The sequence below is a fragment of the Leuciscus leuciscus genome (assembly GCF_965113295.1).
Source record: "Leuciscus leuciscus genome assembly, chromosome: 6".
Classification (NCBI taxonomy): Eukaryota; Metazoa; Chordata; class Actinopteri; order Cypriniformes; family Leuciscidae; genus Leuciscus; species Leuciscus leuciscus.
The window spans coordinates 28,854,949-28,878,584 of record NC_138730.1 but is presented as its reverse complement, the minus strand read 5'-3'; the positions used below and the strand labels follow the sequence as shown (position 1 = coordinate 28,878,584).

Genomic DNA, 23,636 nt, shown 5'->3' with positions numbered 1-23,636 from the left:
TCCGTGAGATGAAATTGTCCTGAGAGACTGAGCGCGAACTCATGAAGCTCCGCCCCCTGTGTCGTGCAGCAGCAGCTTATTTGCATTTAAAGGGCACACACTAAAACAGCGCGTTTTTCTGAGCCCCAAAAAATGACAATTTAAACATGCTGTAAAAAAATTCTCTGTTGGGTATTTTGAGCTAAAACTTCACATACACACTCTGGGGACATCAGAGACTTATTTTACATCTTGTGAAAAGGGGCATAATAGGTCCCTTTTAAATTGTATAAATTAAATTTAGAAATATGCATAATAAATGCATTTTAGCCGGTGGCCCCAGATTTTTGGACAGTGGTATGTTCAGTTGCACATTATTTTGCAATTTCAATGTAATGGAGAGCAGACGAATGAGTGATGGAGTAGGAATGCGTGTCTGAAAGGATTCAGTGTGAAATGGTCTATTAGTTTAATGCATCTGAGTCAGTCGCAGACTTTTTAGGGGGGCTGAAATAAAAGCCCCACTAAATAGGGTTACAATCACATAATGCTATTTTTAAAAAGCCACAAGGCAGATTTTAAAAAAGAAATTTGATCGCCACTACTGCATTCAGTTGCATTCACAAAGTCAGGAAAGGAAACTGGGTTCCTAACGAGTCCAGTTTAAAGGAGACGCTTTTCATGACACATACCCTGAAAGCAGCCAGGATTATGCGAGTGACCTTCTCTTTGACAGACTCTTGAAGGATGTCGGAGAGCGCCGGTACAACGTTGTAGCGCCGCAGCTGTTCACAGAGTTGAGGGCTGAATGCCAGGAGCCACACGCAGAAGATCATCTGATACTGCAGCTGGAAGCCACACTTATTGCTCAGCACTGCCGTGATGCTGAAAGATGCACAAACAGAACAGTCGAAGTTAGTAAACAGTGGGGCATCTCACCCCTACTGGTCTGCTGAGAGGATGCTCTTCACAAAGTTGCTCCTGATGGTTTGATGATGGTGGGAGGGATAGACCACATAATGAGACCATTACATGAAAGAAATTTTACTTGAGAGGCAAGAAAAAGAAAATTATCTTCAGAGAAGCCTCATTATCCTTTTTTTTTTTACTCTATCTGTACATTAGCAAACAAAATAACCTTCATGATCACAGGGCTAAAACCTGCTAGGACATTGAGAGATGCTTTCTTGTTCAATACGATTTGTTCTTCATAAAAGAGGCACGAGTAGAGCACATAGTTAATTGTGTGCGGTAAGCATCAAAACAAATTTTTTTAAAAGAAAGAAATGACAGGGTTTGCCCTTCTTTTGACCAATCAATTTACATAACTTTTCCATGAACTTTCCAGTTGTTTGTTAAACAAAACTAGTGGTTACAGATTTCACTCAAACGGAGCAATTCCTAGCCAAATAAATATTTTAAATAAAATGTGTAATAAAATGAAATGATAAAACATATTAAATAAATACATTTAAATACATACTACCATTCAAAAGTATAAGGCCAATACTTTTATTCTGCAATGATGCAATAAATTGATTAAAAAAGACAGTAAAGACATTTATAAAGTTACAAAATATTTGTATTTTAAATAAATTCTGTTCTTTTGAACTTTCTATTCATCAAAGAATCCTGATTTTTTTAAATAAAAATATACCACAGCTGTTTTCAACATTTATAATAATTATAAATGTTAAAAATAAATGCAGCAAATCAGCATATTAGAATGATTACTGAAGGATCATGTGACACTGAAGACTGGAGTAATGGCTGCTACACATTCAGCTTTGCTATAACAGGAATAAATTACATTTAAAAATATAATATAATATTAAACAGTTATTTTAAATTGTACAAATATTTCACAAATGACTGTTTTTACTGTATTTTTTATCGAAATCTTTCTGACTGCAAAATGGATGTGTATTTGTTTAAAATAAAACATAATAATATAAAAAATTAAAAAAAAAAAAAATCTGTTGTAAATAGAATTAATTTCTATGGTTTCTCCAGGCCTAGAAATCACGATTATAAAATCCTCAAATACCTCTAGATAACCATAGCCAGATTTCCATAACTATGGGAGCTTAATATCTCACATGTTTTGTCTACTATGTGCAATATTACACAAAACAAGACCTGCATATTAGTGTGAAGGTGAGTATTACCAGTTCACTCCGTCAGCCTCCACCCAGGCGAATCTGTATTCATTCACTCTCAGCATCAGCTGCAGGCAACCAGCGACACACTGAACGTACTGGGAGCTCTGCATGGGTCCGAAGGAAAAATACACATACACGACACACACGCACAAATTAGCATGCACACAAACACAAAAGGACAACACGATCAGAACACGAAGAACAGAACAGTTCAGAGAAGCAGGAAAATGGATGCATGAAATAACAAGCCCGTCCTTTTCCGGTACTAGCAAAGGAACACGGTGAAACTAGGCTGCTCAAGCAGCATTTACACAATTTTGCATTCACTTATGCACGTGCAGTACGAATCTGACTTTTAAAAAACGCCTTTTGGGTAACATGCTGGATCAAAGAGACAATCCCACAATGCAGCAGAGAAAAAGCAGCAGCCTTGAAACCTGGACAGAGTGAGTGAATCATAGAAAGATGTTAGAGGAGATGTGGCTGAGAGGAGAGAAGAGACTCAGTCATTAACTGGGGGAGATGATGCTGTATATCAGCTCCCAATGCATAAAAGCAGAGTGGTCCAGAGAATAGAAGAGACAGGGAGGCAGGTCATGTAGAAGAGAAAAGTGGAGACATCTAAAGTGCCATGAGGGGAAATTGAATTAAAATGTGTGCCCTCTTGCATTGCGCCAGCAGATTTTGACTCGCGAAACATGATGAAAAGAATTTTTTTTCTAATGAACTCTAAAAAGCACAAAAAGAAATGAAAGAGGAAGATTGCTATAGTACAAAACAAAAGCCTTCTGGTCCTTTCAAACTATCAATTCTAGTGGTGTCTCAGGGAAAAAAAAAAAAAAAAGAAGAAGAAGAAGAAGAAAAAAAATAAAAACAGCTGAAATATTGGAATTGTGACCACTGGACCACAGAGGAAAGAATCTTTGTAAAAAAAATAAAATAAACAAAATAAAAACACCTTATGGATGGACAGACAAAAAAGGTGTGTTACAGAAGTGCAGCTGTAGGAAAAAGTGAAAAGATTCACAGTGGATATGAGTGGAGAAAAAAGCAGTAGACAAGAAACAGCATGTGCTGTTCTCGAAAAAGCGAGGGGTGAAGATCCCAGCCTCTGAAAGGGAATGGAGGCTCGTTCACACAGCTGCACATCCACCTCCTTCATCCATGACATACTCACTTCAGTGGGGGAGATGGTCCCTGTTCCAGGTTCAGCACCTGTACCATGTAGTTTCTAACAACAAAAAAAGATAGAAAAAAAAATCTGTGATTTTGGGCCTCTTGTTGGAGAGCTTGAACTTGAGCGGTAATGCTCGGACAATGATGGCAGGAATATAGATAACTCCTGCGTGAGTGGAAAGGCTTGTTCGTGACAGGCAATCGTCTAAAATTATGTGGGAGAGCGGCCCTAAATTCATTTCAATCTCAGCAGCACTGCAAAATGAAATGCTTAAGCCTGTTACAAGAGCCCAGTCACAATTTGGGTGAAAAGACGTACAACAAGCATCTAAAATGAAAACCAAGACAATACATAATTTAACTGGTATATATAGTAATTTTTGGCTTAGAATAGACAACATCCCCGATTCACTGAAAATATTTATTCACGGCTTTCGCAGCTTAGCTACAATGAACCAAATTTATGGAGTGCACTGTGAATGCTAATAAACATGAACTGCTTTGAGAGGTCTTCTATTTATGATTTTCCACATTCATTAATGCAGGCTAAAATATGAAACCGCATGCAAAACGCAACGTCCTATTACCGTAAGGTGATTTGTAGGGGAACTTAATATGAAAGCTGGACTTTACCACTTGATCTATAAGCAGATGCATTCGCTAAAAGCCAACATTTACTATATGAATACAAAACAACTTGTATGAATGACTGACTTTACAACTAATACCTTGAACAAAGTATCTGTAATGCCTTTAAACAATAGTTCATTCTATCTTATAATGAAAAGGCATTTCATTATAAGGTACTATTCATTCACTATTAATATATTTAATAAGAACATAAAAAACCTAGCCTAATTTATACCGATCGTTTTTCAAATTCATTTAAATCGTAATCGTCATGTTTTCATTCACTCTTTTCACTTTGGCATCAAATCAAGCCATCTAATGCAGCACGTTATGTCAAGGATATACACTCTGCTGAGGTGTTATCACTGTGCCGTTCACTTGAGCTCAAAAATGTATTTCAAATAGTTTTTCTAATAAAAAGCAATTGAAAAAATATATTGAAAGTGCTAGTAGGAAAAAAAGAGGGATGTTTTCAGTGATTCAACCAAAAGCATAGCTTTAATTTCTTTCATAAAAAAAATAAAAAAAAGACTTATTTTTATCTGTACTTTAAAGGGTGTACCCTACCGTTCAAAAGTTTGGGGTCAGTATGTTTGGTTTTTTTACAATAAAAATTTGACAGTGAAAAAGTGACAGTAAAGAATTTTACATTGTTACAAAAAGGTTGTATTTCAAATAAATGCTGTTCAGTTGAACTTTCTATTCATCAAAGAATCCTTAAAAAAATGATCAGGGTTTCCACAAATATATTAAGCAGCACAACTGTTTTTGCCATTGATAATAATAAGAAATGTTTCTTGAGCAGCAAATCAGCATATTATAATGATTTCTGAAGGATCACGAGACACTGAAGACTGGTTAAATGGTGCTGAAAATTCAGCTTTGCCATCACAGGAATAAATTACATTTTAAAATATACTAAAACAGAAAACAGTTCTTTTAAATTTTAACAATATTCCACAAAATTTTTGCTTAAATAAATGCAGCCTTGGTGAGCGATATATACTTTCAAATCATTAAAAACATATTTAGTGCATCAGACAGTGTATATCCGTAGTGGGGACACATTTTTTGTGTTTTCACTGGAAAACATATAGATTTTAGCTATGATGGTGGAAATAAAATCCACCATGGCAAGAAGAGGTGGGGACATGTCCCACCCATCCCCACTGTAAATTATGCCTACGAGTGAAAACGAGATTCTGACATATTGACGTAGACTTTAAATATTTAATGCAGTCAAAACACTTTTACTGGTTACTGCGTGTGAATGGAGGGTCATCTTAAAACATGTGCATACAAATCACATCTTTACTGCACTTTAATGTAAATGGATTCTAGTTCAGGCTTGTGAAACAACACAAAAACATGTTTGAAGGTTATCTAAAATCAAATAAGATTAAACGCACTCAAATCCAAACAACAAACACATACTCTCACTGCTTACTAACTAGGCGCAACATTAAGTTTCCAATAAGGAGCAATTTTTATGTCCACACAGAATGCTCTCTAAACACACTAAACTGTTGCATGACACAATCACAGCCAATCAGAAGATATTTGATGTTTAATGTACAGTTGTGACGACAAATCCTGACAAACTGGTTAGAACAAAACTCAGATTTACATGGAAATAGGGGTGGGCGATATGACCAAAATCTTATATCACGATTAGGAATGTGCGCAACGACTAATTTCATTAACGTTTAAACGGAAATTTAGCAACTGACTAGTCAATTAGTCCAACCCCTCAGGAAACAGTCTGTGTATGCGATCCATTTCATATAGACTATTTAATCTATGAACAGTCAAATCCCATACTGAATGGTGCTAAAAATAGGTCAGACACATGCTATGTTGCTTTGCATTATGATCATTGTATATTAAACTGAAGCGTTCTCTTAAAGGAATAGTTCACACAAAAATGAAAATTTTGGTCATCATTTACTCCCTCTTATGTTGTTCCAGTATTTACAAAAGAAGATATTTTGAAGAATGTTGGTAACCAGACAGTTGACAGTAGCCGGTAGCCATTGACTTCCATAGTAGGAAAAAAGAATACTATGGAAGTCAATAGGGCCCATCACCTGTCTGGTTTCCAACATTCTTCAAAATATCTTAATATCTTTTGTATAAAACAGAAGAAAGAAACTCATACAGGTTTGGAACAACATGAGGTTAAGTAATTGATGACAGAATTTTCATTTTTGGGTGAACTATCCCTTTAAACAATGTTAGCCATATTTATTTAAATTTATTTATTTATTTAATGTTTATTTGACAGGGACAAACGCATAGAACATTGCTTTATAAAGAATACAAAGTAGATGCCATGCATACAGGTTTATAGCCATGACTAATTTGCAACCCCTGTCCCTGGTTAGGCTTGTAAAATTAAAACAGAAATTACAGAGTATTGAATTAAAAAATTATAACTATTAAAATACATACAATAAATACATCACATACATGAAATAAGATATGTACGGAGCCCCCCTAGTCCCACTTTGTCAAATAAATTTATTATAACTATCTTGTGGCCTCAAGATAGTAACTCGTGGCCTCAAGATAGTAACTCGTGGCCTCAAGATAGTAACTCGTGGCCTCAAGATACTAACTCGTGGCCTCAAGATAGTAACTCGTGGCCTCAAGATACTAACTCGTGGCCTCAAGATAGTAACTCGTGGCCACGAGAAAGTGAGTTTTTTCAAGGCGAACGTTCCCTTTAATGTTTCCATGGCGACGCGTCACGCGATACACCGCAGCCACAATAATACTGTATGACAGATGTGTCGCTTTTATTTCGCTTTTCCTTTTTTATTCAAAATATTCACAAACTTGCTTACCATGTCATCAACTAACTAGCCTATCTGATATTCCGATTCTCAAATACGTGTAAATGAGTGTGTTTGGTCATTTAAAAACCTTTATAAATAATCTTGATCTATAACATGAGATGGGCGCTGCAATGTTGTCCTGTCAGTCGGATTTACAGCACGTGAATTCATCAGTTTCTCCCGAAATAAATGCAAGAACGTGGCCGGTGAACTGAGAAGAATAGAGTAAACTTTATAGTTCCTTGTCTTGCACTATGTTTGTCTGATATGAATAACACATGTCGGCAAATTATATTTGAATAGATTGTTATTGCTGCTTCCACAGACATCAGTGTACTTTACAAACTCCAAATGTATTGTTTTACTCGTGCTTATGTGTATTTAAATATCTGAAACCTAAAATAAACATTATGAGGTTGAAAACACTGCTTAGTTGTGATATATGACAGCGCTGGCTGAACGCGTCCGACTCTGGCTCAGCGCCAGCCAATGCGCGAAAGCACAGTTTGGATCTGGCAGTGATGCGACGTCACTGAACATTCTAAATGTGGCGCCATACTCTCAGGGGCACAGAAATAACAATCCCATATATGAGACCGTACAGCTCAAAAGGTTAATCATGCGGCGCCCGAGTGCATTTGACCGGCATAAAATCGGCATGTCAGACTGACCGGCCAGTCGCCGGTCATGGCCGATCACGTGAAAATCGGCCAATTCCGGTCACCAGCCAATCAATCGGTGCATCTCTAAAAGGAATATAAATAATAATAGAAGTTGGTAAATAAACAAGTATATACATGTAAAAAGTATAAATATAGACTATAAAATATGAAGAATAATTATAAAGGACTATGGATATGCAGCCTACAAGATTTACAGTACTAGTAAATAAATAGAAGCAGAACTGCAGCAAACTATATTGCACACTGAATATTAAAACATAGAATATTGCACAGAATGTGAAGTATTGCACTACAGGGTCCAGTTTAATAACAAAGGGTCCATGTGTCAGACACTTTACTATCTTGAGGCCACGAGTTACTATCTTGAGGCCACGAGTTACTATCTTGAGGCCACGAGATACTATCTTGAGGCCACGAGTTACTATCTTGAGGCCACGAGATACTATCTTGAGGCCACGAGATACTATCTTGAGGCCACGAGATACTATCTTGAGGCCACGAGATACTATCTTGAGGCCACGAGTTACTATCTTGAGGCCACGAGATACTATCTTGAGGCCACGAGATACTATCTTGAGGCCACGAGTTACTATCTTGAGGCCACGAGATACTATCTTGAGGCCACGAGATACTATCTTGAGGCCACGAGTTACTATCTTGAGGCCACGAGATACTATCTTGAGGCCACGAGTTACTATCTTGAGGCCACGAGATACTATCTTGAGGCCACGAGATACTATCTTGAGGCCACGAGTTACTATCTTGAGGCCACGAGATACTATCTTGAGGCCACGAGATACTATCTTGAGGCCACGAGTTACTATCTTGAGGCCACGAGATACTATCTTGAGGCCACGAGTTACTATCTTGAGGCCACGAGATACTATCTTGAGGCCACAAGATAGTTATAATTATTTTTTTTTGACAAAGTGGGACTAGGGGGGCTCCGTAGATATGGGCTTAAATGGATGTAGAAATCACTATAAAACAGAGTCTAGACACATTTAACAATACAAAAACACAAAAGTATGCATATGTCTGTGCATGCTAACATATGCAACTTTATGTTTGTATGCATTGTGTTGTATCCTGTACAGTCAGTGTTCACAGAGTTGTTTCAGTTTCAGCCATTGCTTTAAATGTGTATTAAAAACCTTGAGTTCTGTCAGTGTTTTAATTTCTGATGGTAAGGCGTTCCACAATTTTATGCCTCTTACTGAAAATGATGTCTGACCAAATGTTGTTCTACGTTTTGCGGCTATACAGTTTCCACTTACTGTGCCTCTAGTTCTTATTCCACTCTTTTGTTTCACTACTAGTTGACAGAATATTTCTGGTGCAAGGTTGTTCACATACTTAAAAAGTAGTTTTTGAAATGAATAATTTACAAAACTGTCAAAACATTATGCTTCCTTAGAATGAGGCAATGGTGCCATCTTACAGGGTTCTGGTCCATTACTTTTAATGCCTGTTTATACAATGACCTAACGGGTGTAATTGTTGTTTGATTGGCCTGACCCCAAACAGTAATGCAATACGATAGATGAGAAAATATCATGGAATGCATAAACTGCTGTGCTGCCTTAATAGGTATATATTGTCTTATTAATCGGAAGCAGTTTAAATTTGTCTTGACAGTTCTGCACAGTCTCTTTACATGACTATCAAACTTAAGATGAGAATCTAAAGTAACCCCTAGAAATTTAAATTCATGTACCTCATCTATCTCCTTCTCATCAATCTTTATTCTAAAATTTTCATTGACCTTTCTTTTTATTGAGAAGCACATAGAGACTGTCTTATCATAGTTCAGGGTCAGAGAATTATTTCGGAGCCACTGTGATACACCATCCAGTTCTTTTGAAAGCATCTCAGCTGCAATCTGAGGGTTTTTTGCTGAGACATATATAATTGTGTCATCTGCATACATTTGGCATTTAACCCTTTTGCAACTGTCTGGAAGATCATTTATATATAAACTAAAAAGTAAAGGGCCTAAAATTGAACCTTGTGGTATTCCGATTCGACAAGTTTGAATAGATGACTGGGTGGTATTTATTTTAACACACTGCTTAAATCAACTGAATGACTAGGCAGCGCAGGACCAATAAGTTCAAAACTAATAGCCTATCATAAACATATTTCCTCAAATAAAAGTTAGTCCGCACAAGTCAGCACGTTAAGGTATTGTTGTTCGTTACCACGGTAACCGTCAATGCGGTTCTCGTGTAGGAAAAGTATCTGTGCACATGACGGGTGGCAAAATCACAAGAAAAGCTTGACGTGTACTGACAACTACACATTATTTAAGCATACTGCAACTGATCAAGTAAGTTTCATTCATAATGTTTCTCCTTTAATCCGACATAAAATTTCATACCGTATTTCATACCGGTAGTATGACAAGCCTATTAGCAAGCTTAATTGTTATATACTAGTTTGACATGACAAGAAAATGGAAAAGTTGTAGGCTGTCAAAATATTTCTTCACCTTGCTCTTCTTTGATTGGACATTTATCGGAACCCGCTGCGAGTGCCAAAGAGAAAACAAACGCATGCAAAATCTGATGTAAAATGAAAAGATTTTGTTTTCCACTCCAGATATACACTTTTCTAAATAATACATTAATTTTAAAAAGTAACATTAATGTGACGGTAATTTAAACACTGCCTTTGTCAAAATACAAAGCAAAAAAAAAAAAAATTAAACGACTTGTATTTCCAAGTCGCCTAGCCGCAGAAGTACCGGTTTAATCAACTAGTCAAATAGTTTCGCACAACCCTAATCACGATATGGGTCATTTCATTTCGCGATAACGATATAGTTATATTTGCTTTTAAAAAGGCTTTTGTTATATCCAAATGTTTGATACCTTTTAAATGTAATAATTCTTGTCACCGATTTTAATATGACAAAAAACTAATACTAGACTAACATAAGTTTAAAAAAGAGATAAAGTAAGAACTACAATAGAACAAAGACACAAATAAAATAGAACTAGGCCTACCTGAAATACTTCAAGCACTAGAAATAAGAAATACTACCTAAATTGTATAATCAAATGTATAAAAAAACACTATTAATTATATATGCAATTTACACTGTGTAAGTTAAATATACATTTAGCCTATTCTTATTAAAGTTACAAAAGTAATTCAGACAAGAGCAGAGTGACTTTTTCTTTTATTGTCTGATGACATAAATGACAGATAGCAGCAGTTATATTAGGCAGCTGTCACTTAAAAGAGCAAATGACAGATCCAATACACTGATACACACGCGTTTTCTTTCTCAACCATTTACATTTAATTAAGACATAAATTACTTTGTTTACGACAGACATTTTGACACATAAGTGTGTGTATTTGACCATTCAAGCCCAATTAGGCAGCAAAAAAGAACTGTATGAGCACTGAGCACTGTATGAGCACTGAGCAGCGGCTTCATGTGCCATCATCTCTAAGAAACAGTCTCTCAGACTGCGCATATAGCGAAATGAGTTCTCTTTCACTGCCATTGTGCTTCAATGGTTTAAAATCAATTGTTTTTAAACTGCAATGCTTAAAAAATGTATGCAAATGATAAGCTTTCATGACGGTAACATCACTTGAACGTAACCACAAAAGAGATGATAGTCCAAAATCTACCGGTTGACAAATTTCTACCAGTTAATTATATCTACCGGTATACCGCCCAGCCTTACATGGAAAAGAGCTTTTATCTCTTGATAATTTATAACGTCCCTCCTGGTACACTGACAGCCTTGGCATGACACATATATCAAGCATATCTACACTAAAAACGTATAGTGGGGCAAATAACAAAACAAAAGTGTCAGAAACATAATACAAGATGTTGTTTCACCAATTCTCTCAAGCAAGTAACAAACAAAACCTCTAGAATACTATGCTGAACCGGCACATCAGAGTTTTTTTTTTTTTTTAAAGCAAAGAAGTTGGTACCACAAGTAAGGTCAACCCCTGTATCCCATTTGAGGGTGGTAAATGACTCAAGTTAAGGCACTTGAGACACCACTAAGCACTTGAGTGAATGTCTTAATCTGTATCTGTGGCTGGCCTGCTGCAGCAGAGCTCACAGCTCAGCTCATTCTGAGTCAGGAGGATCCAAGTTCAAATCGTGCTCTACGCACTTCTCGGTTCATTCTTCTTGTTGTGCCCTTTATATAAAGCACTCTGCTGCATAGTGCCCTGGCACGGCTGTCTCTGCAGATCTCGACCCCCAACTGTGTACATGCAGGATACGAGGAGTGACACAGTACATACAAATTCACTCGTTCCTGTGCAAGTGCTGTTTGACAAATGGGTGGGCACCAAAATTCTGAGATCATTAGTGAAAATGCTTGTATTTTGCAATCAGTTTATTATATACTGTAAATACACAATTACATTAAAAAAAAAAAAAAAAAAAAATATATATATATATATATATATATATAATGAAACATTTTCAGAATATTCTTTAATCAGACTGACTGCCTATTTTTTCTTTACCAATTCTCCAATGATTTTTCCAGGAATGTTGTGACTTCTAGATAAGTATTTTTTTATATAATGTAAAAAAACTATTCGCCAATGACTCATTCGGACAAATTTGTGAACCAGTTAAAACAATTCAGTGAAAACTAATGACTCAATACATGCTCAAATGCTCACAAACTGGACATCACTATGGCTTGAAAGCAAGTTTCACAAAATCAGCTCTTCAATAACAAAATCAATAACTAGATGATTAAATACTTTATAGCAAAACATTATTATTAGTGCTGTCAATCGATAAAAAATGTAATAAAAAAACTACCGGTAATTAAAAGTGATTAATCACACCTAACATCAAAGTTTTTAATATATTTTGATATTGTAATACTTTCACACTGAATAGCCAAAATAATGTAGAAACAACATAAAGACAGTTACTCATTTAAGACTGTGCTTACGAGAATACTCAAGAAAAAATTATTTTGTGTGTTTTTTCCGTTCAAGTGCGAAAGAAAACTCAAAGCGGTGCTGTCTGAAGTGGCTTTCTGTGCGCACGTTTCGTGTGTTTGTTCACAGAGAGCCACTTCACATACAGCACACCAGTACAGATTTTAGTTTTTTCTTTTTTTGCATCTTATCGCTCTTGAATGATTTAATAGCACTTAAATGAATGATGGATAACAGAAAAAAATGCGTTAATGCATACATTTTGACAGCCATAATTATTAGGCTATATTAGAATATGAATATATCATATCATGTCTGTCTGTCTTTCTGTCTATGTGTCTGTTATTCGCATATCTCTCGAACTATTAGTCCGATGGATTTAAAATTTGACAGTTGTCTTGCGCTGTCAAAGTGAGTATGACACAACTTTGACACAACTCAAAGTGAGTTGTCTTGCTCTTGAGTGAGCATGAGTAAGTGCAGTGCCAAGTTTCACGTTGTTTGGATTAGAAATGCAAAAGATATTGTTAAATATATAGCACACATTGGCTTTTGCCGCTGGCCACTCCCTCTCTCACACTGCACACTGAGTGAGCACAGCGCAGGACCAGAGACAGAGAGGGTCAAAGAAAGCAGCGGAGCTTAAGTAGCGTTTTCTCAGAGTTCACTGTGTAGACTGCTCCCTGAATTGTCGCGCTTAGCCTATTCATTTGTGGATGTTAACTGAATCTGTAAATCAGCTACACTGTTTACTTCTGAATATTATATTTTATTCTGGTGCGCTTAACGTTATCACTACTGTGTAATAGTAGCCTATGCTATTCAACTAAACATATCCTATTCAATGAGTTCACAGTCTCTTTCACAGCCATCATTTGTAGTAGCCTATTCACAAACTGTTTGCTCAAGTGTAGCCTGGTCTCAATGCTAAGTTATTACTGTGTCATGCGCGCTGAAGTTAGCCTGTAACTATGTGATGTTGAATATGCCATGTTAAACAGCTGTCCTGCCTATTCAACAGGATAGCTCATGTAGGCTATGCAGGCTTAAACGAGCCATCCTTACTTTTCATAATTGAAACAACCAAGTTAGCTGTTTATGTGTTCTCCTTTGTTGTGCTTAACATTGTTTTGTCGGTCGTTAACTGGATAGTAGTCAACAAGTCAAGCATAGCCTGATCTCAATGCTAAAACTGGCTATCATGCTCTTATTAACTGATTTTGCACAGGCACTGGACTAGTGATACTAATAATGCAAATATTCATGACTTTATCAGGCCTAGAAAAGACGATTTTAAAAGTCCTTGATATTTCCAGGTTTTACATTCAACCCAGTTTAATAACAAATCTATAGTGCTCAATCCAATATTTCTTAATTTATTTGACGTTTTAGAAGTTTCTCTTTATTTTCAGGTATAAATTAGATTTTGAATCCCAAATTTTCAATGCGGTCTCAGACTTTTGGCCTTGATACAACAGAAATATTTCATTTGTAAATGTAACTGCTAAAGTTAATAAACTAAACAACTGACACAAACAGCCTTCTTCCTTTCTTTTTAAAACCTAACAAAAAACGTAAAAGTAAAACATGGCCAGTGCTTTGACACATCACAAATTCTTTTATGTCTCTGCTTGCCTTTCACACTCCAGTGAAAGGAAGATGATTGAAAACAAGAAAGCGATGGCATCTTTTGAAGTTTCATTGTATAGGAAAATTTACATCATAAGGCACAGAGGCAACAGTGGTAATGCACAAAGATCCAGATACAGTAGATTATGTTCAGTGACTGACAGTAGAAGCAGATGTTTTAGATAAGGTAGGGTAAGATAAAAGGTAAGATAAAAATAGAGAGCTTTCTGTGTAGCAAGAGCGTCCTCATTTGAAAATAAGAACCTTTAAAAAAAATAAATTAAAAAAAATCAATGAAATATCTTCAAATGTTATGTAAAAAAAAATCTTAAAATGAAAATTCTCTTGTGTGTCCCCTTTGTGTTCCAATGAAGAAAGAAAGTCATACAGGTCTGGATTGACACGAGGGTGAGGAAATGATAACATAATTGTAAAACCTTAAATTGGTTGGAGAGAGAGAGAAGGTTTAGAATGGAATCTATTTGTTTTTTACCTGAGAGCTGAGCTGGGTCTTAATCCAGTTGAAGTAGTAGTTCAGGTCACTGCCCTCCATCAGGTCACGTCCCCAGGCAGCCAGCTTGGCTATGATCCTCGCAGCCTGGGGGGGAAGAAGAGAAATGTCGCATCACTGCTTGGATTTCTGTTAAACGTGGCTTTCATACAGATGCTTGAACATAAGAATATCAAAAAATGCCTTGTTGGGGCTGTGGACTAGTGGTTAGTCCACTTGTTTGGCCACAATGAGCAGTGGTCATGAAAACAAATAGAGTTTGAATAGAGCTTATAACATTTCCCAATCCTGCTCTCGTTCTCTCTCCCCATCATTTCCTGTCCTCTCTCTGCTCTTCTCTGCATTAAGGACAATTAACAGCTCTAATTGTGATAAGTAATGGCGACTGTTGCTCTGTCTAGATCCGTCTGAAACGTTCAACCTGAAATTAAACATCCTAAATTAGCATTTCAGCCAAATGAATATGCAACTGCTGCAGAATATTCTCAAATTATTGGACAGATGAAGTGATTCACTGAGGGCTCTTTCGCTCCCTACATCTGTGTGTGCACCATGGTAATGAATGCATTCAGAGCCATTCTGATGTTTCCAGAAGACATGACATTTACTCTGCTTGCCATACAAAAGGGGAACTTCAGAGTGTTTCATTAAGAGCTGAGGTGAGGATGGCAAGGGGAATCAATACCATCCTCACGCAGTTCAGCACCCTGCGACCGCCGTCTGCCTGAAGGGTAATTAAACTGTGACGACTTCATGCTGTTCTGCGTGTGAAGTATGTATCCTTAAAATGAGAGTACCCTGGGAAATTGTTTTGCTTTGGAGTGAATGTTCAAAACTAAGCATAGAAATGTCTTTGATGAATTATTGATGGACCCATTCTACCTATGGGCTCTCAAACAAAAGATTTGGATGTAATGGCCCTGAATGTGAGTTCTGGATTGATGTACAAGTTGCTTTTAAGAACAAATCACAATGATATTATTTAATAAGCAGAATACTATGTGGCAGACCTTGGAAAACACCTGAAATTGGTAATAACTGGTGATTCCTCATTGGTCGATCTGTTTAGTAAGTTTAGAGAAAAGGGAGGAAAAGCTAACTTCAGTTCAGTAATTGCTTGGAAAAAAAAAAATGTCCAAGGGAAAAGGATTGTGTAACATTCTACAGTGACTTTGTTATGCAACTGAACCATCAGTAAACACCACCTACACATTCCTGAAATTAATTGTGAAATTTAAGCTTTTGTGGTAGTAGTACAAATAACTTTTCTTTTACAGAAGAAAATATAAGGTCAAAGGAGCTTCTTAAAATACATTAAATTAATTTCACTGCAATGACAAATAATTTAATTAATATCGCTGCTGTTGTTTTTTTGTTTGTTTGTTTGTTTTTACCATATTTGTAGTAAAGCACTTTCTTCAGTAAAAAAGTTGACTAAATTATTAAATACTCTACCTAGAACAGCTGTTTAAAGTTTGGGGTATGACAATTTTTAATATTTCTTTCAACAAGAAAAAAAAAATGCTACTGACCTCAAACTTTTAAACAGTAGTGTATATTATATATATATTTATGTATTTATCGTCTGATATCAACTTACCATGTGAACAGTAAAGAGGTCTTGACGGTTCAGCATTGGAAGGAAATATGACCAGGCTGTATTCTTAGTCTTCTTGGCATAATCAAAGAAGATATTCACCCTCTGATGATTTTCCTGCATGGTAGAGCAAAAGACCCATTATTGCAAAAAATTAATTAGAAAAGGTGAGTGATTATAGAAAAATTATCCCAGACACATCTTCTAATATAGAAGTTGCACAAATGGACATTAAGTGATGGTACAAAAGGTAAGTGATGACACAACAGTGCATTTCATCAGTTGTGCTTTCCTGTATGTTTTTTTTTTACTTTTATATGAATAAATAAAAATAGATTAAAAAAATAAAAAACATAGTCAAATTATTTTAGGTAATCTGATTATTTTCCATTGTTTACCTCCATTTCACTGGTATTACAGCATGAGCTATGCATGGTAGCACTGTTGTGTCCTTGAAAAATAATGTAAATTAAAGATACTTGACAAAACAGCACATGCAGGGTGAGACAGACTGTTCATTTCTTCCATTTCCCCAGACACATTTATAAAATGAATTGATATTTAAAATGGAAAAATTAGCCTTTTTATCGTGGTTTTAAAAGTATAACCACTTTGCATATGAATAGAAGATGTCATCATCGAGGCATAGGCTAAATGAGTTGTGAGATGACGAGTCATTGTATGAATACAGAAACACTCAGTATAGATGCTGCAGTACACAGAACCGCAGGCTCCATATGCAACTGAAAGTGGGTTTTATGAAGGCCATCTATCAGCACAAACTTAACAGATAATATTGACAAAATATACAGGGAATAAGCAAAGCTAAAGGAGGATTTGACTGAATGACATTATAATTCAAAATCAGCTCAAGGAATTGACATTTTTGCAAGACCAAGGCTGTGAAGAGACAAAAAGCAAATGTCATAGAAATATTCATGCATTTGACTGCATTTCTCATTTCAATACACTCTACACCTTTTAACTGAGATAATACAGGGTCAATTTATGTGTTATGAATGAACACTCCAAAGCTTTTAAAAGCCCCCCTGTAGTCAATAATTTTATCCCTTAAAACTCATCTTTGATCACCAAGATGACATATTTAAAGGTTTTTTCCTGTGAATAAAAAAAATGTCTTCATGCTTTAAAAAAGCTTGAATATAACTCTACACCCTTGCTTCATTTAGTATACGCGGATCCTATGAATATGCAAAGTAGCCCTGCCTCCACTCACTCAAACGAGCTCAGAGATCCACACGGCCAACTTACTAACAACACACGTTAATTAACATGATTAGCCTTTTGCTTGACTATTATCAGTTAATAATGTGTTGCTAATGTTAAAATATTCAGGGATAACCTGGCTTCTCTTGAGACTTCCCTGCATCAGAGTGGTAATAGTTAATGATATGCTATAGCCCGCAGGCGCGTTGAAGTGATTGGTCACAAGGTGTGATGTCAGAAACACCAGCGATTTAGATTTGCAGCTGCCATTAGATCGCTGCAGTTTTAAAGAGAAAATACTCGGCAATGGTGCTGACTTATGAATGTTTATCTTAAAGCATATTAAAAACACCACATAGACATATAAACAACATTAAAAAACTTGATTTTCACCACAGGGGGACTTTAAGTCTGACGGGCTATGAGAAAACAGACATTAGATTTGAACTTTTTACATCTCTGAAATGGCGCATGTTTTTACCTGCAGCGTGTCATCAATCAGGGTCAGGATGTACTGAACTGTTTGCTCCTTAGATATATGAGCCATAAGGTTGAGGAAGGTCTTTGCACACTACAAGAAAATATGTTAGAAGAAAAAGTTAAATCTATAGAATTGCATAGAAATACAACAACATGTGAGCCTATGTGAGTCTAGTCATTTTCACAAAGCTTTAATTTATTTAAAAATGGTGTCTAAGGTCTGTGTTCTCAAAACTAACCAAAAATTAAAATACTAGCAATGATCTAAAGCTCTGTCGTTCTGTTATGCAAAATTAATGTGGTACATTTCTTCTTTCAAGCTAAACAGGTGTGATGGGCAAAACAAATCCAGGAAAAATGAGATATGAACCTGATGTCCTTCTTTTGTCAGAATTGCTTGCTTGTCTTCAGACATGGCAACCTCAAACTTCTTGATAAACTCACAGTCCTCGGCTGAGATCATTTGGCCCCTGAAAAGCATGAAACTCACCAATGACTAAAGGGAGGTAAGCTCAACAAAAGGCAATCTAACAAAATGCATCAATAATTGACATTCGTTCAGCATATTCGCTCTCACCTGCTTTTTACATTGTTTTAATCTATCCAAGACAGATTAAAACACTATATTCATTCTCAAGAGCCCACAAAAGTACACCATGTTTCTCTCATTTGTGGAGAGTTTGCAGGGCTTAATAATAAGGGTGGGCTGATGGTCGGTGCTCATTGATAAAACTGTCACTTGTCCTATTGATCATGTACATGTGTCATTATGTATTAAATATTTCAGTATAATTTCTGGCTATTACAAATGAAAAATATACTCTTCTAATAAGATCCAATATAAGAACTGTAACTGTTTCCTCTATGTTGCTAAAACACATTTTGTTGAGCTCTGCCTTGTTCCTTCAAAAACTATATGAAGCAATAATATAAGAAAACCATGAAACTCTCTGAACTGTAAAAAATTAAAACAACCAAGTATACTTGTGCAATTGCCTTTCTATAGACGTATTATCATAATATCATGTTATGTCTGAGTTTGAGTGGACCTGGTAGTTGGTATGGTTTTTCATTGTTAGATTAATTTGATTTGCCTATTTCTCGTTTTCTTTCTGTTAACGTTTGTATATAGAGCTTTATTTCAGTTATTCCTTTGTTCCAATCTCGTCAGTGTTTAGTGGTTGTTCTTTTGATTTGTGTAATTATTCTGAACTTCTGAGAGAATTTTGAGTTTGTGTTTAATAAAACAACTGCTGCGATTAGGTCCTTCTATTTTTTCTTTGCTGCATCCTTGCTGTGACAGAAGATCGGAACTGACTCTCACAGGGGGATCCTTCCCTTGAGGAACACACACAGGACTCTTTAGATCTGGTTCATCTCGTCCATTACGACGACAACAGCCTGTGTGTGTTTTTCAAAGTCACACCTACCCGAGGACGGTCTTCGAGGGACATTTAAAGAGTTTGTGGATTGGGTGCTTTTTCAGTGTGGATCCCCCTTCGCCATTATTATTATTTATTATCGCCAGCGCCGCAGTCTACCCAAGACACGTTGCCCAGCACCAAGTCTGTTTCGTCGCCAATGTTCCGACCCAGTCTCCTATTCCCTCTTCCTCTACCATTCCGATCTTTGGCTCTGTCTCTGCTGGCTCCCTTCAGCCCTTCGGCTCCTTCTTCGCTGGCTCCACCTAGCAGCTTGGATATGCCTTGGGGTTTCAGATCCCCTGCTTCGCACTGGTGTGTTGATCCCCTAGCTCCATCTCTGGACCCAGGATTCCACCTCGTTCTGTCAACCCATCAGCTCCATCATGGTCCGTCATCCCTCAGGCTTCGGCGGGCTGCCTCGTCCCTCCAGCTCAGCCTTGGTCAGTCATCACCCTGGTTGGGCCCTGCACCTTGTCCCTCCACCAGGCTCTTCCTTCCTTCTGGCTCCATCATTGTCCTCGCTACCTACCTTGGTCTGCTGAGCCCCGTGTCTCCACCTCGAGTTTGAGTGGACTTGTAGTTGGTTTTTCATTGTCTCCTGTTTTCCCTTTCCATTTCCTTCGTTTGCATTAGTTTCCATGGTTTTTCATAGTTAGATTCTTTTGATCCACCGGTTTCTCGTTTCCTACCATTATATCCTGCTTTTTGCTGCTACCTAGCTGTGACACATACTTCATTTATCATATTTAATTATACTTCATTAACTTAATTTTGAATGTCCTCACATTTCTGTAACTATTCAGTTGGCTGGTTTATAGCAGAATAAAATAACAACTATAATACAACACAAACATATAACACTATCATTCAAGTGTTTAGGGTCAGTAAGAGTTTGTAAAAAAAGTATTTTATGCTCAGCAAGGCTGCATTTGTTTGATCAAAAATACAGTAAAACAGTAATATTGTGAAATATTATTACAATTAAAAGGAACATGCCGGCTTTTTGGGACTTTAGCTTATTCACCATATCCCCCAGAGTTAGACAAGTCCATACATACCCTTTTCCATCCCCGTGCGTGCTGTAACTCTGTCTGACGCACCCACTGCTAGACTAGCTTAGCACAAAGACTGGAGGTAAACGGCTCCAGCTAACATACTCAGGGTTCTCAAGTCTCACGCGTTGGCCGTGAGACACACGCAATTCAACCAGTTCACACGCCACACCGTGTATTTCTCACGCTGAAAAGGCAATGCCAACCAAGTTGTCCTGCAAGCTTTATATATAACGTTGTATACGAGGCGCAGGCACACAAAGTGAAGTTTCCTGCTGCCAGCACGTATCTCGGCCAGATTGCGTTCGTTACTAGGCAACATAGATGCGCGAACACACGGAAGTTGACGGAACATTCTCGGCCACCGTACGTTCGTTACTAGGTAACCAACAACATCACGCGAACACACGTCGTGATGGAGAAGGTAAGTTGGAAGAAAGCTCGTCTAACATTTTTAGGCTAGAACATTTAATATATAGCCCATCGTATACGTTATTATTGATGCAGTCAAAAACTCTACAACTACTTTGCAACCAGGCCAGAAGCTTTGGCTCAGTTTGGCTAGCTTACGTTATCTGAAACTAAGGGAAATGTTAGTGGGTATGGCAAGGAATGAAGATACCCACTAACTTATACTGTACTGTATAAGTACTGTACTGTATAAGTACTTATACTGTACTGTATATACTGTACTTATACTGTACCCACTAACTTATACTGTACTGTCTTTCTAGTTACATTAAGGCTACATGTATTAAAGCAGAGTGCTCTGGGTGCAAACTGTTTGTAGCAATTTGTTATATTTTTGTAATTGTTGTATATTTGTAATTTTGAAATATAACATTAAAGAGTATATTTGATGTGATGAATTGCTCTGTCATTTATCACATTTACCAATTATATAGTTATAATTTCAATTTGTGCTGGTTAATTATGAACAATGGGTAAAATTGGGGGGCGGGGGCGGGGCTCCATTAGGGCTCCCCCTCTAACCACATGTGATCTCACTCCAAGCTTTTGATAAAACTTGAGAACCCTGATACTGCTCCCAATAAGTGACAAAATAACGCCAACATTTTCCTATTTACATGTTGTGATTTGTATAGTCACAGCATGTACAAATAACAAGGTCACATAAGACATGAGACATGAGATCTTCTAACCGTATACATACTGGGAACTATATTTTCAGAAGGCGAAGCACTGCTACTTCTGCAGAGTGAATTACTCCAACTCTGAGCGAACTCTCTGCTCCTCACCACAGGGCTTCTCAGGTGCTGCGAGCAAATCACTCTGACCAAGTAGCAGTGCTTCGCCTTCTGAGAATATAGTTCTCAGATGTGTGTGAGAATACACACACACAACCTTGATTAACTGTCACATGACAATGACACAGTCACAGTTTCCTTAAAGGATCTAGACCTTGTTCCTGTTTTAGAGAAGTATTACACCAAAGACAATTTTAGCAAACATGCAAAGCCCATTTTATTTGTATTAATGAAACCAAGATGTGATCCAAGTTCTGAAGATACACATATATAGACATAAAAACTAGGGAACTAGTGAGCATATTAAGTATCATAGGATTCAAAAGTTTAGATTTATTAAAAACAATCATTCATGAATGAAACAAGTCTGTTTTTACTTTACTGGGGACTCCATAAAGAAGGTTTAAAGTCGGCATTAAACGGAAGTTGCAAAAGTATTTTCTTCCCTGTTACGACATATATTCAAGTAAAACGGACTCTAGAACAAGAAAAAATGTAGGGTGGAAGTTGATTTTGTCCATCGGGAATTGATTGGATCGTAGTGGTTTGCTATTGCTGTGATCTAATGTGAGTGACAGGTTGTCTCACCCTCGTGCCAGTAAACATATCAGAGAAGAGATGTCATTGCAAGTGGGAGGGAGAAGTTATTTTGATTAAAGAAGGCAAGGGCACATGAATTTTATAAAAAGTAATGATGTGCACGGTTTTAATCATTTATAATTAATAAAAAATAAAATAAAAGAACTGTCAAATTTGGTTTGTATAATGGTGACTTTAAGCATCATAATACTTTTACAACAGCTCAGTCTCTTGTGGCAGTATTCTATGAGGACAAAAAATCTTTCAGATTTCAGAATGAATTGTCTAGGAGAGAAATATAGAAGCAGAAGTGATGTTCAGATGTACTCACTGCAGGTAGGACTGCCAGTTGACCTTGTTTGCTCGGACCTCTGCGGCCTTGGCTGCAATGATGTTGGTAGGAACGGCAGCATCCACTGCCCCTCGGATATCCATCTTGATCTCTTAGATATTAGGACCTAAAAACTGAAAACAATATCAAATCGTGATATGCTATCCCTGGAAAGGCCAATATGAAAAATACTGCAGCATCTGTAATCGTTCCAGATAGCTCCGATCGAAAGGAGGTTAGAAACATAGATAACACGATAAAAAATATGTTGAATAAATATTACATGAGATTACTGCTCAAAAGGGACTGTGTGTTGTTCACACACACTATAAAACTGAATTAGCATTGTAGTAGGGGTCGTGTAACAGCTAACGTTAGCTAAGTTGAACGGGTAAAAAGGCGAATTACAACTAGTTATAATGTAAATGAGATTAATTAAATTTGTAGGAGGTCTGGGCACGTCATTTCGAAATAATATGATCATATGTGTTAACGTAACGTTACATGTCTTCTAAACAAAACTACTACTGAATGGACTAACGTTAAGCCACTGACAACTGCTAATGCAAGAAAACAGCGGGCTGGAAAGGTAACGTTAGCGCCTTGCGTCAATGGTTTTGCTACACAGTTATCAAGCAATCAATTGTAGAGCCGATAAGCAATATTTCTAGAAGAAATATTAGAAATATATCTGACTTCACGTACCTGCTGCCTTTTGCTGTCAAATTGCTACAAGACGTCACGGGATCAATGTCACGTGATACTGTCATGTGAGCGGACCAACGAATTAACCCTTTAAAGAGTCATTTCAGTGGTAAGGATTTTGACTCGCCTCAGTGACTCGAATCATTTGTCTCCAGGGTCGTACGCAGGGTTTTATAAATATATAGCCTAGGTCCCAAAATTGAGTTTGCTAGCAGGGTTCGGGTGCAACATTTTAACATTTTAAGACGTTTGAAGGACAAAAAAAGAGAGAGGATAATATAGCATAGTCAATACCTAGCGAGGACTTCTTGGCTCTTCCTCTCTCATCTCCACCATGGAGATCTCCATCATGCCTTCTCTCAGTCTCCATATCTGGCCCTACTCTTCCATTCCAAAAGCTGAGCTTTGATGAATACATTTAC

The 23,636-nt window shown here is 37.0% G+C and overlaps 1 protein-coding gene across 2 annotated transcripts in view; it reads right to left on the bottom strand.

The window, feature by feature from the left end:
- atp6v1h (ATPase H+ transporting V1 subunit H) overlaps nucleotides 1-23,290 on the bottom strand; it is a 49,290-nt gene extending 26,000 nt beyond the window's left edge. The window contains exons 1-9 of one of the 2 annotated variants that reach the window (XM_082172797.1): nucleotides 23,215-23,290; nucleotides 22,510-22,643; nucleotides 18,226-18,325; nucleotides 17,857-17,946; nucleotides 16,152-16,265; nucleotides 14,534-14,638; nucleotides 3,319-3,372; nucleotides 2,148-2,245; nucleotides 672-864 (exon numbers count right to left, since the gene is read on the bottom strand). In XM_082172797.1, coding sequence (XP_082028923.1) covers nucleotides 672-864; nucleotides 2,148-2,245; nucleotides 3,319-3,372; nucleotides 14,534-14,638; nucleotides 16,152-16,265; nucleotides 17,857-17,946; nucleotides 18,226-18,325; nucleotides 22,510-22,613 — 858 coding nt within the window. In that variant the 5' untranslated portion in view covers nucleotides 22,614-22,643; nucleotides 23,215-23,290. The remainder of the gene's footprint in view (nucleotides 1-671; nucleotides 865-2,147; nucleotides 2,246-3,318; nucleotides 3,373-14,533; nucleotides 14,639-16,151; nucleotides 16,266-17,856; nucleotides 17,947-18,225; nucleotides 18,326-22,509; nucleotides 22,644-23,214) is intronic. The other variant, XM_082172798.1, reaches the window with a different exon arrangement.
- Nucleotides 23,291-23,636: the final 346 nt, after the last annotated feature.